Raw genomic sequence first — 13,875 nt, 5'->3', positions numbered from 1 at the left:
ACTCAGCACTTGGTCGGCACCCTGCCAATCGCCCAGCTCTGGGGCGGGAGCATCATGCCCTGGGACGGGGGGAGGCTGCAGCCCGGGGCAGAAACAGACCCTGGCTCCCCACCCCGGGCTGCGGGTGAGGGACGGGGGCGAGGGCACGGCATAGCTCGGGGCACCGCCTGGGCCCAGCGTAGGGAATCTGGGCACTACTGTTGGCCTGGCCCCGCCTGCCTGGGGCTGCCCCACACTGCGTCCCTTGGGGGTGGGCCATGGTGGAGGTTCTGGGGGGTGTCCCGGGGTCCCCGGGCGATGCTCTGGATCTGCTCCTCACGAAGCCAGGCAGGACTCTGGGGAGTCTCCTTTCGGGGAGCAGCCTGTCTGCAGGACACACAGCTCCCCCGGCTCCACCTTCCTGGGTCCGACCTCGGAGCCTTCAGCCTCCTCTGCCCCTCCGTGCGCTTCCCACAGCGAGTCTGCCCAGGCGGGGTCCTGGGGGGGCCAGAGGGTCCTGCCCCCCAACTCCGCAGTCAGACAGGACTCTCAGCCAGCCAGTAAAACAGAAGGTTTATTAGACGACAGGAACATGGTCTCACACAGAGCTTGCAGGTGCAGAGAACAGGACCCCTCAGCTGGGTCCATTTTGGGGGGCAGTGAGCCAGACAACCCCGTCTGCCCTTCACTCCTCGTCCCCAGCCAGCCCCAAACTGAAACTCCCTCCAGCCCCCCCTCCTCTGGTCTTTGTCCCTGTCCCCGGGCCAGGAGGGCACCTGATTCCTTTGTTCTCCAGCCCTTTAGCTCTCACCTTGCAGGGGGGAAGGGCCCAGGCCATCGGTTGCCGGGAAACAGGGTGTCGGCCATTCTCTGTGTCCAGACCCCTGCACACACCTGCCCTCTAGGGCTCTGCAATGATCATACACCCTTATCCCACCACCTAGAGGCTTAAGAACTGCCATGGGGAAACTGAGGCACCCCCACACTATTCAGAGAAAACATTAAGAACAGTCCCGCTTCATTGCAGGGGGCAGGGCCAGTCCTCGCTCGTGCCAGACTAGGCCCCTGGCCAGCTCCTGAGGGGTCCAGCTTGGAAATGTGGGCTGCAGACCTGGGCCATGGGGGTGTCCTGAGGGACTCTGCAAAGACCAGCTGTGGGGGTGAAAGCAGAGCTATGTGCAGGGGGAGCAACCTCTGGCAGGGAGGTCTATGCAGCGTGTGGGCTGGGGGGGCTGACCTGGGAGGTCTCTGTGCAGCGGGCAGTGGCGGGGGGTTACCACCAGAGCTGGGGGGGGTCTGTACAGAGCAGGAGAATGAGCGGTGTGGGGCTGGCCGGGGGGTGTGTGTGCAGAGGACAACTGCGAGAGGTGTGGGGCTGGCCGGGGGGAGTGGGGGGCAGGGGGGTCTGTGCAGAGGAGGATAGTCAGCGGTGTGGGGCTGGCCGTGGGGGTCTGTGCAGAGGAGGATGGGGGACAGGGGGGTCTGTGCAGAGGAGGATGGCGAGCGATGTGGGGCTGGCTGGGGGAGCGGGGGGCGGGGGGGTCTGTGCAGAGGAGGACGGCGAGTGGTGTGGGGCTGGCTGGGAGGGTGGGGGGGTCTCTGCAGAGGAGGATGGTGAGCAGTGTGGGGCTGGCCAGAGGGAGCGGGGGGTCTGTGCAGAGGAGGACAGCGAGCGGTGTGGGGCTGGCTCGTGGGGCCTGTGCAGGCCCTCAGGATGGGTGCAGGTTTCTGTGGCGTTTGCCGGGCTGGCTTTGGCCCGGCCTGTGGGTGTCTGGGGGCAGCCTGGGTGTGGCGAGCGCAGCCCTGCCCCCATGCCCAGATTTGGGGCCCTGCTCCGCTCTGGCCCAGACGGTGGCTTCCTGCCTCCTCTTGGGCAGCCCCGGCCCTGAGACGGGCGGGGGCCGTCGGTGGGTGCGGGGCCCTGCCGCGCCCCCTGCCCCTGGGCCGAAGGCTGGAGCTGCCCAGCGCCCCATGGCTCTGGGCCCGGTGAGACCCCCGGCCACGCTGGCTGAGCCGGCCCGAGCCCGGTGGTGCGTTGCTCCGGGGCCCGTCGCCAGGCCCGGCGGCGTTTCCTGGGGTTCCCTGGCCCCCTTGCGGGCGGGGGGGCAGGAACTTGGCGAGCCGCGATTGCAGGAGCCTGGCCAGCCCGGAGCCGAGGGAACCGCTGGCCCATGCAGAGCTGCAGCCGGCTCAGGCTCCGCTCCGCGCGGCATTAATTCCCGGGAAGGGGAGGGAGCCCTAATCCCTGACAGCTGCTGCTTCGCACGGATCAATAACCCTTTTCACTTTTCCCGCGGCTTGTTCTGCGGGGAGCGCCATCGATCGGGGCAGCTCCTCCTGCCGGCTTCCTCTCCCCTCCTCGCCCTGATCGCGCAGCCGGCGAGGGAGGAGGCGGGTGGCCCGCGGCGAGGGCACGGCCGGCACGGCCTCGCGGGCCCCAGGAGCCGGAGGGTTTGCAGCTCCCAACTTTGGGAGCAGGCGCTGCGCGGCAGGGAGGCGGTTAACGTCCAGGAGGATCCACGGCCGGGGGATTAGGAGGGGCTGCTCGGCTGGCTGGCTGCAGGCTGCCTCCGGCTCCCAGTCCCCGCTCCAGCCGCGGTGACTGCTCCTCTCCTGGGGCAGGAAGTCGTGGCAGGGGTGCCAGGCCCCGGCGGGCGAGCGGAGCTGCCAGCGAGCGGCCGCGCTCTCTGCTCCCCTTGGCATCACTTTGCCGCGGCCGAGCTGTTCTAACAAGTGGCTGGAGCAGCACTTTGGAGCTGGCCGGGGCTGGCGGGGCTCGGTTCGGTGCGGCCCCCTGCCCGGGGGGCTCCGGTCCCTGCCCGCCGCCTCTGCTCACGCGCCGGGCTGCACGGGGAAATGCCGGTGACATGTCTTGAATGATTAAGTGTTCCCTGGATTGTATTAGCACATGCTGCCTACCCGCTGCCTGTCTCTGCCGGGTCTTCGCCAGCGCAGGGAGGCAGAGGCCGGGTTATTTGACAGCTGTATTTGTGCTGATAAGCGAAGGCACAAGGAGACGATCGACTCGTGAGACAAGAGGGAAGCAGCGGCTGGGAGCGCCGGAGAAGGGCTGCGCTTCCCTTGGCATCGCCCCGCTCTCGCTCGGCGGGTGAGGTGTCCTGCCACAGAGGAGGCTCCCCCGTGCCCGTCCCTGGCTCTGGCCGGGTCCCCACGCCGGGGGCTAGCTTGCTGGCTGGGCACGGTGGGCGCGCCGGCCGCTCTGGGCAGATGCCAATTGAGATCGTGTGTAAAATTAAATTTGCCGAGGAGGATGAGAAGCAGGAGGAGGAAGAGGAAGGGGACAAGGAGAGCCTGATCGAGGAGCCCAGCCGCCGGCGCACCCGCGACCTGGCCGCCTTCGCTGGTACCAGCACCCTGCACGGCCTTGGCCACATCTGCGGGTCGGGGCGCCTGGGCGTGCGGCAGACACTGTGGGCCTTCGCCTTCCTGCTCTCGCTGGCCTTCCTCCTGTCCCAGGCCGCCCGCTCGGCGCTGCTGTACCTGGAGCGCCCGCACCTCGCGGCGCTGGACGAGGAGGCCGCCCGCGAGATGCTCTTCCCGGCCGTGACCATCTGCAACATCAACCGCTTCCGCCACTCCGCGCTCTCCGACGCCGACATCTTCCACCTGGCCAACATGACCGGGCTGCCCCCCAAGGACCGCGAGGGGCACAGGGCGGCCGACCTGCTCTACCCCGACCCGGACATGGCCGACATCCTGAACCGCACCGGCCACCAGCTCGACGACATGCTCCAGAGCTGCAACTTCAGCGGCGAGAAGTGCTCCTCCCGGAACTTCACCGTGGTGAGTCCCTGCCGGCCGCGGACACCCGCCCGGCCCCCTGGCGCCCGCCCGGCCCCCTGGCGCCCGCCCGGCCCCCTGGCGCCCGCCCGGCCCCCTGGCGCCCGGCCTCCTGCTGCTCCAGCCGTGTCTGGTGGAGTTTCCCTCCAAGTTCCCCGAGCGCCAGAGCTCTGTCCAGGGGGCTGAGCCACGCTGGGGGCCGGGCTCTGGGGCCCCCCGATGGAGGGACTTGCAGAGCCGGGGCCGGGGGAGAGCCGAGGGATCACTGGACGCCTTGGGAAGTTGCCGTTTCTTGCTGTGCTGGGAGAGAGCCCCCCGCACCGGGGCTGGCAGGGGGTTCGCAAGGAAAGACACCCCTGGGGTGCCAGGGTCATGTGTGCCCGGAGCGCCCAAGCAGGGGCTGCTCCCAGTGTGCCTCCGTCCCCCCTGGCAGCCTGCACGGCCCTGGGCTGGCCCCTTCCACGCCGGGGCCCAGGGCCCGGGGCCCGGGCCGCCCTCCAGGTGCTGGTCCAGGCAGCGAGGCTCCCAGCCGGGCACGGCTAGCGGGGTGCCGGCTCCGCTCTGGAGCCTGAAGCCCCAAATCCCCGCTGTGCTTTGGGGAAATCAATGTGCTGAGCGGGCGGAAAGCCTGGTGGGACCTTTGCCGCCCGTAATGACTCTGGAAATGAGCCGCTTCCCTCCTGCGGCTGCCACGCGGCCTGATTCCGCGCTCCCGGAGCAGCGCTGCCAGCCGCAGCCCGCGCCCGGCTCGGGGAGGGGAGCTGCGGGCACCGGGGGCAGGGCGGCGGGTCTCAGCCAGCAGCACGAGGCCAGAGCTGGCCCAGTGGAGATCCCACCTCTGTGGAGTGGGGGGGCTCCCCGAGGAAGGTGGGGGAGAGAGGGAGAGGAGAGGGGGGCTCCAGGGAGGGGGCCTGTGGAGGGCAGGGGGAGTGCAGGATGCTGCCCCTTTCCCTGCTGGGTGCCCGCGGTGGGCACAGGGGGGCATGGCCGGTCTCGATGTTGGGCACAGGCATGAGCACAGGGCTGGGAGCCAGGAGCCCTGCACTCTGATCCCCTCTCTGTGCCCTGGCCGCGGGAGGGGCTGGGGGGCGCGGACGCCTGGCTCCTCACTGCCCCCTCCAAGGTGTGTGGGTGGGAGGGTCCCTGGGCTGAGCCTGCTGAGGTGGGATTGAAGGCCGAGGGTCTGGAGTAGAATAGCTGGGGGACTAGGGGGCCAGAGGGAGGAGGGGTGGGCCTGGGGACTGGCTGTGGGGCTGCCAGTGTGAGGTGGCGATGCCCGTCGCTGGAGGGCTTGGCTAAGCACTCGGTCACTTGGGTCCTTCTGGGGCACTGAGCCCTTCGAGGCAGACCCCAGACTCCCTGGGGACAAAGCCCTGGGCCCTGCTGATGGCAGTGTGGGGTGGCGGGGTTGCTGTGTGGGGCCGTTTCTAAGCAGGGTGCCGTGGGGTGGGACGGGCAGTGCCGAGGGGTGGGAGTTGGGGGTCCACTGGAGGTGTGGGGCTGGTGCCGGGGGGAGGGACATGCTGGGGGGAAGAGCCAGGCGCTGCTCCCCTCCCCCGGCATGTGCTGGGATAGGCACAGGACTCCTGGGTTCTCAGTCGCGGGACCTGGTGTGAGCACATCCCAGCGGGAGGACGCCTGGGGGAGGTGGATTGGAGCAGCGCTCTGGCCAGGAGCTGTGGGGCAGCCGTGGGGCTGGCGGGCTGGCCAGGCTCTGGCCCTGTGTGCTCTCCTGGGGGGGCAGGGCTGCCCCTCTCTATGCACGGGCGCTGGGCGTGCGAAATACCCGGCAGGACCCCGTGCTGCAGGCAGTGAGCTGGAAATCAGCCTCCAGCCCGTCACCGGCCGGGTTCTTTATGGGCCGGCACGGGGGAAAATCCCCGGCGTAAGCAGCTTCCAAGTCGTAAAGCCGGGCGGGCTGTAAATCTCCTGCGGGGGGGCGCGGAGCCGCAGCCAGGTTCCCTGCGGCTGGACTGCGGGTCCCCCTGCGCTCCAGAGTGGGAGAGACGCAGGGACCCGGGCAGCAGGCCAGGCCCCGGGCCCCCACCCTTGCCTGCGCTGCCCCCCGCCCTGCCTGGCAGCTCTTCTCGGCCTTGGTGTGGGCAGCTGGGGCGCCCGTGTCTCCGGTGGGGCCTGTGGTGGCGGGAGCAGGGGGCCCGTGGGGCTGGAAATCGTCGTCACGCTCCAGTGGGAGGTTTCCTGGGCTAGTCCTTGGCAGCAGCTGGTGGGGCGCTGGGCTGCCCCGGCCAGCCTGATCCGGGGCCCGGGGCCCAGTCCTGCCCCAGCCCAGCGCAGGGGCCCGAGCGTGTCCAGGTCAGGGCACAGCGGGGCCAGGCCCTGCGGCATGCAGCGAGGGTGGGGACACGCTGGGGAGGGGTCGCTCCCTGAGGCTGGCAGGGGCCGGTTTAGCCCCTGGCTGGTCGCCAGGCTGTGAGCGGGCACTGGGCAGGCAGGGGAGGGTCCGGTCTATCGATCTCTGCTCCCTGCCCACCGCACCGGGCCCCTCCCCAGGGGCTGGCACCGCTCACGGCCCCAGCAGCGCCTGGAGCCTGCAGGACCAGCCTGGGCAGGGGCAGGTGGGGGAGGATGGAGGAGCCCCCAGCCCGGCTGCTGTCACCCCGTGCACCTGCCGGGCGCGATCGCTCACTCCCTCGCCCGCTCAGGGTGGCGGCTGTTCTGAAAAGCGAAATCCCTGTCAAAAGCCTTTTGTCTCGGCTCCGGCCCCGCGAACCCGGCCCCGGGGAGGCTGCCGAGAGCTGGCAGTGCTTCCACCGCAGCTGGCAGGATCCCCGGAGCCTGGCACAGACCGGCCGCATCGGGCAGGGTCCTTTGAGGCGCTGGGCTCGGCCCTGAGCCGCCAGGTCAGTGCCGGGGGAGTCCCCAGGGCCCAGCAAGTCTGCGCTGCTCTAGCCGGCCGGGGTGGGGGGCGAAGCCTCCAGGATCAGGCAGCAAGAGAAGAAACTGAGCAGACAGAGCCAGGCACTGGGTCCAGGCCTATGGAAATGCAGGGGACAGCGGGGGCTGTGGGTCAGGAGTGAGGGGCACCGGCAGAGCTGGGGGCTAGCAGGGGGGCTGCGGGTGGGGAGTGAGGGGCACCAGCAGCGCTGTACGAGGATGCTGGTGGACAGAGGCATGGGGCACCCATCTGGGAGATCGAGGGTCGTCCCTGTGTGACGCTGGGCTAATGTAGTGCCCATCTTTAAAAAAGGGAAAAAGGAGGATTCGGGGAACTACAGGCCAGTCAGCCTCACCACAGTCCCTGGAAAAATCATGGAGCAGGTCCTCAAGGAATCAATGCTGAAGCACTTAGAGGAGAGGAAAGTGATCAGGAACAGTCAGCATGGATTCACCAAGGGCAAGTCATGCCTGACTAATCTAATTGCCTTCTATGACGCGATAACTGGTTCTGTGGATGAAGGGAAAGCAGTGGATGTATTGTTTCTTGACTTTAGCAAAGCTTTTGACACGGTCTCCCACAGTATTCTTGCCAGCAAGTTAAAGAAATATGGGCTGGATGAATGGATTATAAAGTGGGTAGAAAGTTGGCTAGACTGTCGGGCTCAACGGGTAGTGATGAATGGCTCCATGTCTAGTTGGCAGCCGGTATCAAGTGGAGTGCCCCAAGGGTCGGTCCTGGGGCCGGTTTTGTTCAATATCTTCATTAATGATCTGGAGGATGGTGTGGATTGCACCCTCAGCAAGTTTGCGGATGACACTAAATTGGGAGAAGAGGTGGATACGCTGGAGGGTAGGGATAGGATACAGACAGACCTAGACAAATTGGAGGATTGGGCCAAAAGAAATCTGATGAGGTTCAACAAGGACAAGTGCAGGGTCCTGCACTTAGGATGGAAGAATCCCATGCACCGCTACGGACTAGGGACCGAATGGCTAGGCAGCAGTTCTGCGGAAAAGGACCTAGGGGTGACAGTGGACGAGAAGCTGGATATGAGTCAGCAGTGTGCCCTTGTTGCCAAGAAGGCCAATGTCATTTTGGGATGTATACGTAGGGGCATTGCCAGCAGATCGAGGGACGTGATCGTTCCCCTCTATTCGACATTGGTGAGGACTCATCTGGAGTACTGTGTCCAGTTTTGGGCCCCCCACTACAAGAAGGATGTGGAAAAATTGGAAAGCGTCCAGCGGAGGGCAACAAAAATGATGAGGGGACTGGAACACATGAGTTATGAGGAGAGGCTGAGGGAACTGGGGATGTTTAGTCTGCGGAAGAGAAGAATGAGGGGGGATTTGATAGCTGCTTTCAACTCCCTGAAAGGGGGTTCCAAAGAGGATGGATCTAGGCTTGTTCTCAGTGGTAGCAGATGACAGAACGAGGAGTAATGGTCTCAAGTTGCAGTGGGGAAGGTTTGGGTTGGATATTAGGAAAAACTTTCACTAGGAGGGTGGTGAAACACTGGAATGGGTTCCCTAGGGAGGTGATGGAATCTCCATCCTTAGAGGTTTTTAAGGTCAGGCTTGACAAAGCCCTGGCTGGGATGATTTAGTTGGGGTTGGTCCTGCTTTGAGCAGGGGATTGGACTAGATACCTGCTGAGGTCCCTTCCAACCCTGATATTCTGTGATTCTATGAATCCCTCCCCCTCTGTGCAGTGAGGAGGCCATGGGGAGCTGGCAGGACTCAGGGTCCCTGGGCACGACCGGAACGGGCTGCGGGGATGTAGGGTCCCCGCTCTGTGACTCAGCGCGACCCTGCGCCAGCCCTGTGGGTGCTGCCGAGGGGCAGGCGGGGGCAGCGCCCTGGCATGGCGGGACGGCCGCAGCTGTGAGCCAAGGTGCCACCCCGGAGCCCCGAGCCAGCTGGCAGAGCCCCGAGCTCGTCCTCCATGGGTCACGCGGGAAACCCCTGCTCAGCGGCTGCCATCCCCGGGGCCGACGCTCTGAGCAGCCCCCCACCCCGGAGACCCCCGGCTGCTTGCTGGAGCCCACGGCGATGGGCAGCTTTGCCATGCTGCGCGCACCGGTGCCCACCGGGGCTGGGCTGTTGGGGGCGGGGGCAGGGAGGGGGGTCCGTTCTGCGGTGCCAGGGGCCCGGTTCAGCCGTGGGCTGGAGCCTCCCCCCTCCCCATATTTCCTGCGTGTTCGTTCCTGGCTCTGACAAAGTCACCGTTTAACTCACCCGGCTAATCCACGGCGCCCCCACCGCGGGGCCTCTCGCTGACCTTTCCGCCAGAGCCACGTGCCACAACGGTCACATTTCCCGGCTATTTTTACTCTGGGGACGTGGCTGGGCTGCAGACCCCTGGCTGCCCCTCCCCGCGCAGGGGCCAACGGGGCGCTGGCCAGCGCAGGGACAAGCAGGGAGCCGGGTTCTCGCCCCTCGCCGCCTGCCCCCTGCCGGTCGCTAATAGCCGGGGGCTCCGGGGCCGGGGCTCCAGCAGCAGCAGCTCCGAGGGGCCCAGGCCAAGCGCCCATTCTGGGGGGGACGGCCAGGTCTCTGTCTCCCCTCGGGCCTGGGCTGGCATGCAGCTGTCTAGGGACTGAGCTGCCACGGGGCGGGGGTGGCTGAGCCCCTGGGTCCCCGACATCCCCCCTCACCGCAGGGCGGCCCAGGCAGTGAGCGCCGGGCACAAGGGTCAGGCCGGGGGGCATCGTGGTCCTGCCACAGTGCTGGCAACATCAGCCCCACAGCACCCGGGCTGGGACAGGAGCAGCAACTGGCTGCAGCCTGAAAAATCTCTAGAACAGCCTAAAGCTGGACGGCAGGGGGCTGCGGGTCGGGAGTGGGGGGCGCCGGCAGGGCTGTGTTTGGGGGAGGCTGGGGCTGCGGGTCGGGAGTGGGGGGCGCCGGCAGGGCTGTGTTTGGGGGAGCCCGGGGCTGGGGCTGGGGGTCGGGATTGGGGGGTGCCGGCAGGGCTGTGTTTGGGGGAGCCCGGGGCTGGGGGCTGCGGGTCGGGAGTGGGGGGCGCCGGCAGGGCTGTGTTTGGGGGAGCCCGGGGCTGGGGCTGGGGGTCGGGAGTGGGGGGGTGCCGGCAGGGCTGTGTTTGGGGGAGCCCGGGGCTGGGGCTGCGGGTCGGGAGTGGGGGGCGCCGGCAGGGCTGTGTTTGGGGGAGCCCGGGGCTGGGGCTGCGGGTCGGGAGTGGGGGGCGCCGGCAGGGCTGTGTTTGGGGGAGCCCGGGGCTGGGGGCTGGGGGTCGGGAGTGGGGGGCGCCGGCAGGGCTGTGTTTGGGGGAGCCCGGGGCTGGGGCTGCGGGTCGGGAGTGGGGGGCGCCGGCAGGGCTGTGTTTGGGGGAGGCTGGGGCTGCGGGTCGGGAGTGGGGGGTGCCGGCAGGGCTGTGTTTGGGGGAGCCCGGGGCTGGGGCTGCGGGTCGGGAGTGGGGGGCGCCGGCAGGGCTGTGTTTGGGGGAGCCCGGGGCTGGGGCTGGGGGTCGGGAGTGGGGGGTGCCGGCAGGGCTGTGTTTGGGGGAGCCCGGGGCTGGGGCTGGGGGTTGGGAATGGGGGGCGCCGGCAGGGCTGTGTTTGGGGGAGGCTGGGGCTGGGGGTCGGGAGTGGGGGGCGCCGGCAGGGCTGTGTTTGGGGGAGCCCGGGGCTGGGGCTGGGGGTCGGGAATGGGGGGTGCCGGCAGGGCTGTGTTTGGGGGAGCCCGGGGCTGGGGGCTGCGGGTCGGGAGTGGGGGGCGCCGGCAGGGCTGTGTTTGGGGGAGCCCGGGGCTGGGGCTGGGGGTCGGGAATGGGGGGTGCCGGCAGGGCTGTGTTTGGGGGAGCCCGGGGCTGGGGCTGGGGGTCGGGAGTGGGGGGTGCCGGCAGGGCTGTGTTTGGGGGAGCCCGGGGCTGGGGGCTGCGGGTCGGGAGTGGGGGGCGCCGGCAGGGCTGTGTTTGGGGGAGCCCGGGGCAGGGGGCTGTGGGTCGGGAGTGGGGGGCGCCGGCAGGGCTGTGTTTGGGGGAGCCCGGGGCTGGGGCTGGGGGTCGGGAATGGGGGGCGCCGGCAGGGCTGTGTTTGGGGGAGGCTGGGGCTGGGGGTCGGGAGTGGGGGGCGCCGGCAGGGCTGTGTTTGGGGGAGCCCGGGGCTGGGGCTGGGGGTCGGGAGTGGGGGGTGCCGGCAGGGCTGTGTTTGGGGGAGCCCGGGGCTGGGGCTGGGGGTCGGGAATGGGGGGCGCCGGCAGGGCTGTGTTTGGGGGAGCCTGGGGCTGGGGGTCGGGAGTGGGGGGCGCCGGCAGGGCTGTGTTTGGGGGAACCCGGGGCTGGGGCTGGGGGTCGGGAGTGGGGGGTGCCGGCAGGGCTGTGTTTGGGGGAGCCCGGGGCTGGGGGCTGCGGGTCGGGAGTGGGGGGCGCCGGCAGGGCTGTGTTTGGGGGAGCCCGGGGCTGCGGCTGGGGGTTGGGAATGGGGGGCGCCGGCAGGGCTGTGTTTGGGGGAGGCTGGGGCTGGGGGTCGGGAGTGGGGGGCGCCGGCAGGGCTGTGTTTGGGGGAGCCCGGGGCTGGGGCTGGGGGTCGGGAGTGGGGGGCGCCGGCAGGGCTGTGTTTGGGGGAGCCCGGGGCAGGGGGCTGTGGGTCGGGAGTGGGGGGGTGCCGGCAGGGCTGTGTTTGGGGGAACCCGGGGCTGGGGCTGGGGGTCGGGAGTGGGGGGTGCCGGCAGGGCTGTGTTTGGGGGAGCCCGGGGCTGGGGGCTGCGGGTCGGGAGTGGGGGGCGCCGGCAGGGCTGTGTTTGGGGGAGCCCGGGGCAGGGGGCTGTGGGTCGGGAGTGGGGGGCGCCGGCAGGGCTGTGTTTGGGGGAGCCCGGGGCTGGGGCTGGGGGTCGGGAATGGGGGGCGCCAGCAGGGCTGTGTTTGGGGGAGCCCAGGGCCCTGCCGGGGGGCAGTGGAGCAGCGGGGCTGGCAGTGACAGGATCCGATCGCGGGAGCTGAACGCCCCCGTCCTAATTACGTGGAATGAATTGACTTTAAAGCTCTTCGGCGGATCTGGGTAATTTCGTGTCAGGCTCTTACTGAGCTGGCCCGGGAGGCCGCTGGGTCGCGGAGCTGCAGGGGCGGGAGCTGCCGTGGGGCCTGGGCCAGGGCTGGCGCTGGGGGGCGGCAGGTGCATCTGGCTCGCCCCATTCGCCGTGGGGGTGGGGCCTGTTTGGTTAGCTCCGCCCCCTGCCACGCTGGGGCGAACGGCGCCCCCGGGGCCCGGCCTCCTCATTCTGCCCCATGGTGCCGCCCCCCGAGCCGGACCCCCTCGCGCCCTACAGGATGGACACTGTGGGGCTCGCAGACAGGGAGGGGGCTAGCTGCAGGACGCTGTGATTGGCGGCGTGCCATGTGGGTGGCCCCCTGCAGAGCTCTCTGATTGGCCACAGTGCAGGGGAGTCGCGCTGCGGGATAACGTGATTGGTTGCAGTGTGCGTGGGGGGGCAGGAGGTGCAGAGGGTTTGCCATGGGACAATGTGATTGGCTGCAGCATGGGTGGGGCTCACATGGGTCAATGTGATTGGCTGCACCGTGGGGTGGGGGTGGGGCTTTGCCTTCGCCCTCCTGTGGGGGGGTCAGCGGGGTCACCGTGGGGCGGAGGGGGGGTCAGCGGGAAGCTTGGTGTGAATGGGCAGGTGGAAAAGCCGGAGGCCCTGAGCCAGGAGCAGCCTTAGCCAAGGGGCTGGACCCGCCCTCACCCCAGCCTCGCACCTTGCCCCGCCCTGGCCTCACCCCTGGCCCTCCCCGCACCTCGGCCCCACTCCCTGCCCTGCCTCGCCATCCGCCCTGCCCCCGCCTCACCCCCCACCCTGGCCTGGAGCAGCAGTGGCTTTGTGTTGGGGTGGGAATTTTCTGTAAATATTTTGTGTGAATACTGTGTGGGCCTCAGTTTCCCCACATGCTGCTGGTTCAGGAGGCAGCGGAGGAGACTGGGTGCTCTGGGACATAGATGCGAATGGTGCCCAGCTGTCTGGGGCTTGGGGCCTGGTCAACGGAGGGCCTGTGCAGACAATGGCAGAGCCAATCACAGGGACGTTTGGTACCTAGCAACTAACACCCCTGGGCATCCCACCCCGCAGGGAGCCAGCCAGGCCTGACCAGCCTGGAACAGAGGGCTGAGGAGGGGCAGGTGGGGCTGGCCGGTGGCTGGGGGTTGAACAGAGGCCAGAGGGACAGAGTGGGAACCAGGGGGTCGCCCCGCCGGGCTGGGGCTCTGGGGAACCAGACTGTGACTGTTCTCTGCTAACCAAGGACAAACCCGCCTGCCAGCTGTGCCCTGCCCTGGGGGCTGCACGGCTCCCTCGCGTGCCCCGCTCAGCCAGACTCGCTGCCGGGAGCTCGTGGCATGGAGCGGGGGGCTGAAGGCTCCGAGGTTCAGGCCAAAGGGGCGGTGAAGCCACGTGGCTTCCCCGGTGCCAGAGTGAGACCGAGTGCGGCTGGCATGCTGAGGGGTCCTCCCCGGGCCTGTCCCCGAGCACCGGGCCTGGCGAGCTGGGACAGGCTTTCGAAAGCAAATGAGGGACTTTGCTATTCATGAAACAGAGCCTGGGGCCATGGTCAGGAGCTGTGCGCCCCTGGCCGCGGCCCCCAGCCTGACCCACAGTCCCCCTGCCCCCCTGCAGCTCCCCTTGGCCCGTGCATTGCAGCAGTGCTGGGCAGCCCGTCAGGTTCGGACCCTGGTGCCGGCACCATCCAGGCTCAGCAGGGCAGGCGTGTCCGGCACCGGGCTGGGGTCCGGCAGCCTGAGGCCACGGGGACAGTGCCACACCCAGCATCCTCCAATCCCCGGGGCACCGAGTGCCCATCCAGCCAGGACCACGGGGCAGCCACCTTCCAGCCAGGGTCTCCCTATTCCAGAACCCCCCAGCACCCCCACTGGCCCCCCCACCATGCCACCTCCTGTGCCCCACAGCGCCCCCTGCTGGGAGAGGCTGGGACTGGAGTAGCCGCGAGTTCCCCCCACAGCCAGCGCTCCTGCCCCGCTCCCCACAGCGCCCCCTGCTGGGAGAGGCCGGGACAAGAGCAGCAGTTGCTTGCCCACAGTCTCCTGCCTGGTTCCCTTCAGCCTCTCCTGGTTGGGTCCCGGAGAGCCTGGGGCCAGAAACCCCCCCGGGTGCTGCACCGGGCCCCCGGCGCCAGGGCCGTGCCGGGCAGCACCTGCGGCTGTGCTGGCCGGTAGCGGGGTTGGTGCA

The 13,875-nt window shown here is 68.9% G+C and overlaps 1 protein-coding gene across 1 annotated transcript in view; it reads left to right on the top strand.

Moving 5' to 3' along the window:
• The first annotated feature begins 3,207 nt into the window (after nucleotides 1–3,207).
• Nucleotides 3,208–13,875, top strand: part of ASIC4 (acid sensing ion channel subunit family member 4) — a 74,021-nt gene continuing 63,353 nt past the window's right edge. Inside the window, 1 exon segment of the mRNA XM_077829983.1 lies at nucleotides 3,208–3,783. Within this exon segment, the coding sequence (XP_077686109.1) occupies nucleotides 3,208–3,783 (576 nt within the window).

This window comes from Eretmochelys imbricata, chromosome 11, assembly GCF_965152235.1.
Source record: "Eretmochelys imbricata isolate rEreImb1 chromosome 11, rEreImb1.hap1, whole genome shotgun sequence".
In the NCBI taxonomy this organism is placed as follows: domain Eukaryota; kingdom Metazoa; phylum Chordata; order Testudines; family Cheloniidae; genus Eretmochelys; species Eretmochelys imbricata.
This window is presented reverse-complemented; position numbering and strand designations above follow the sequence as displayed.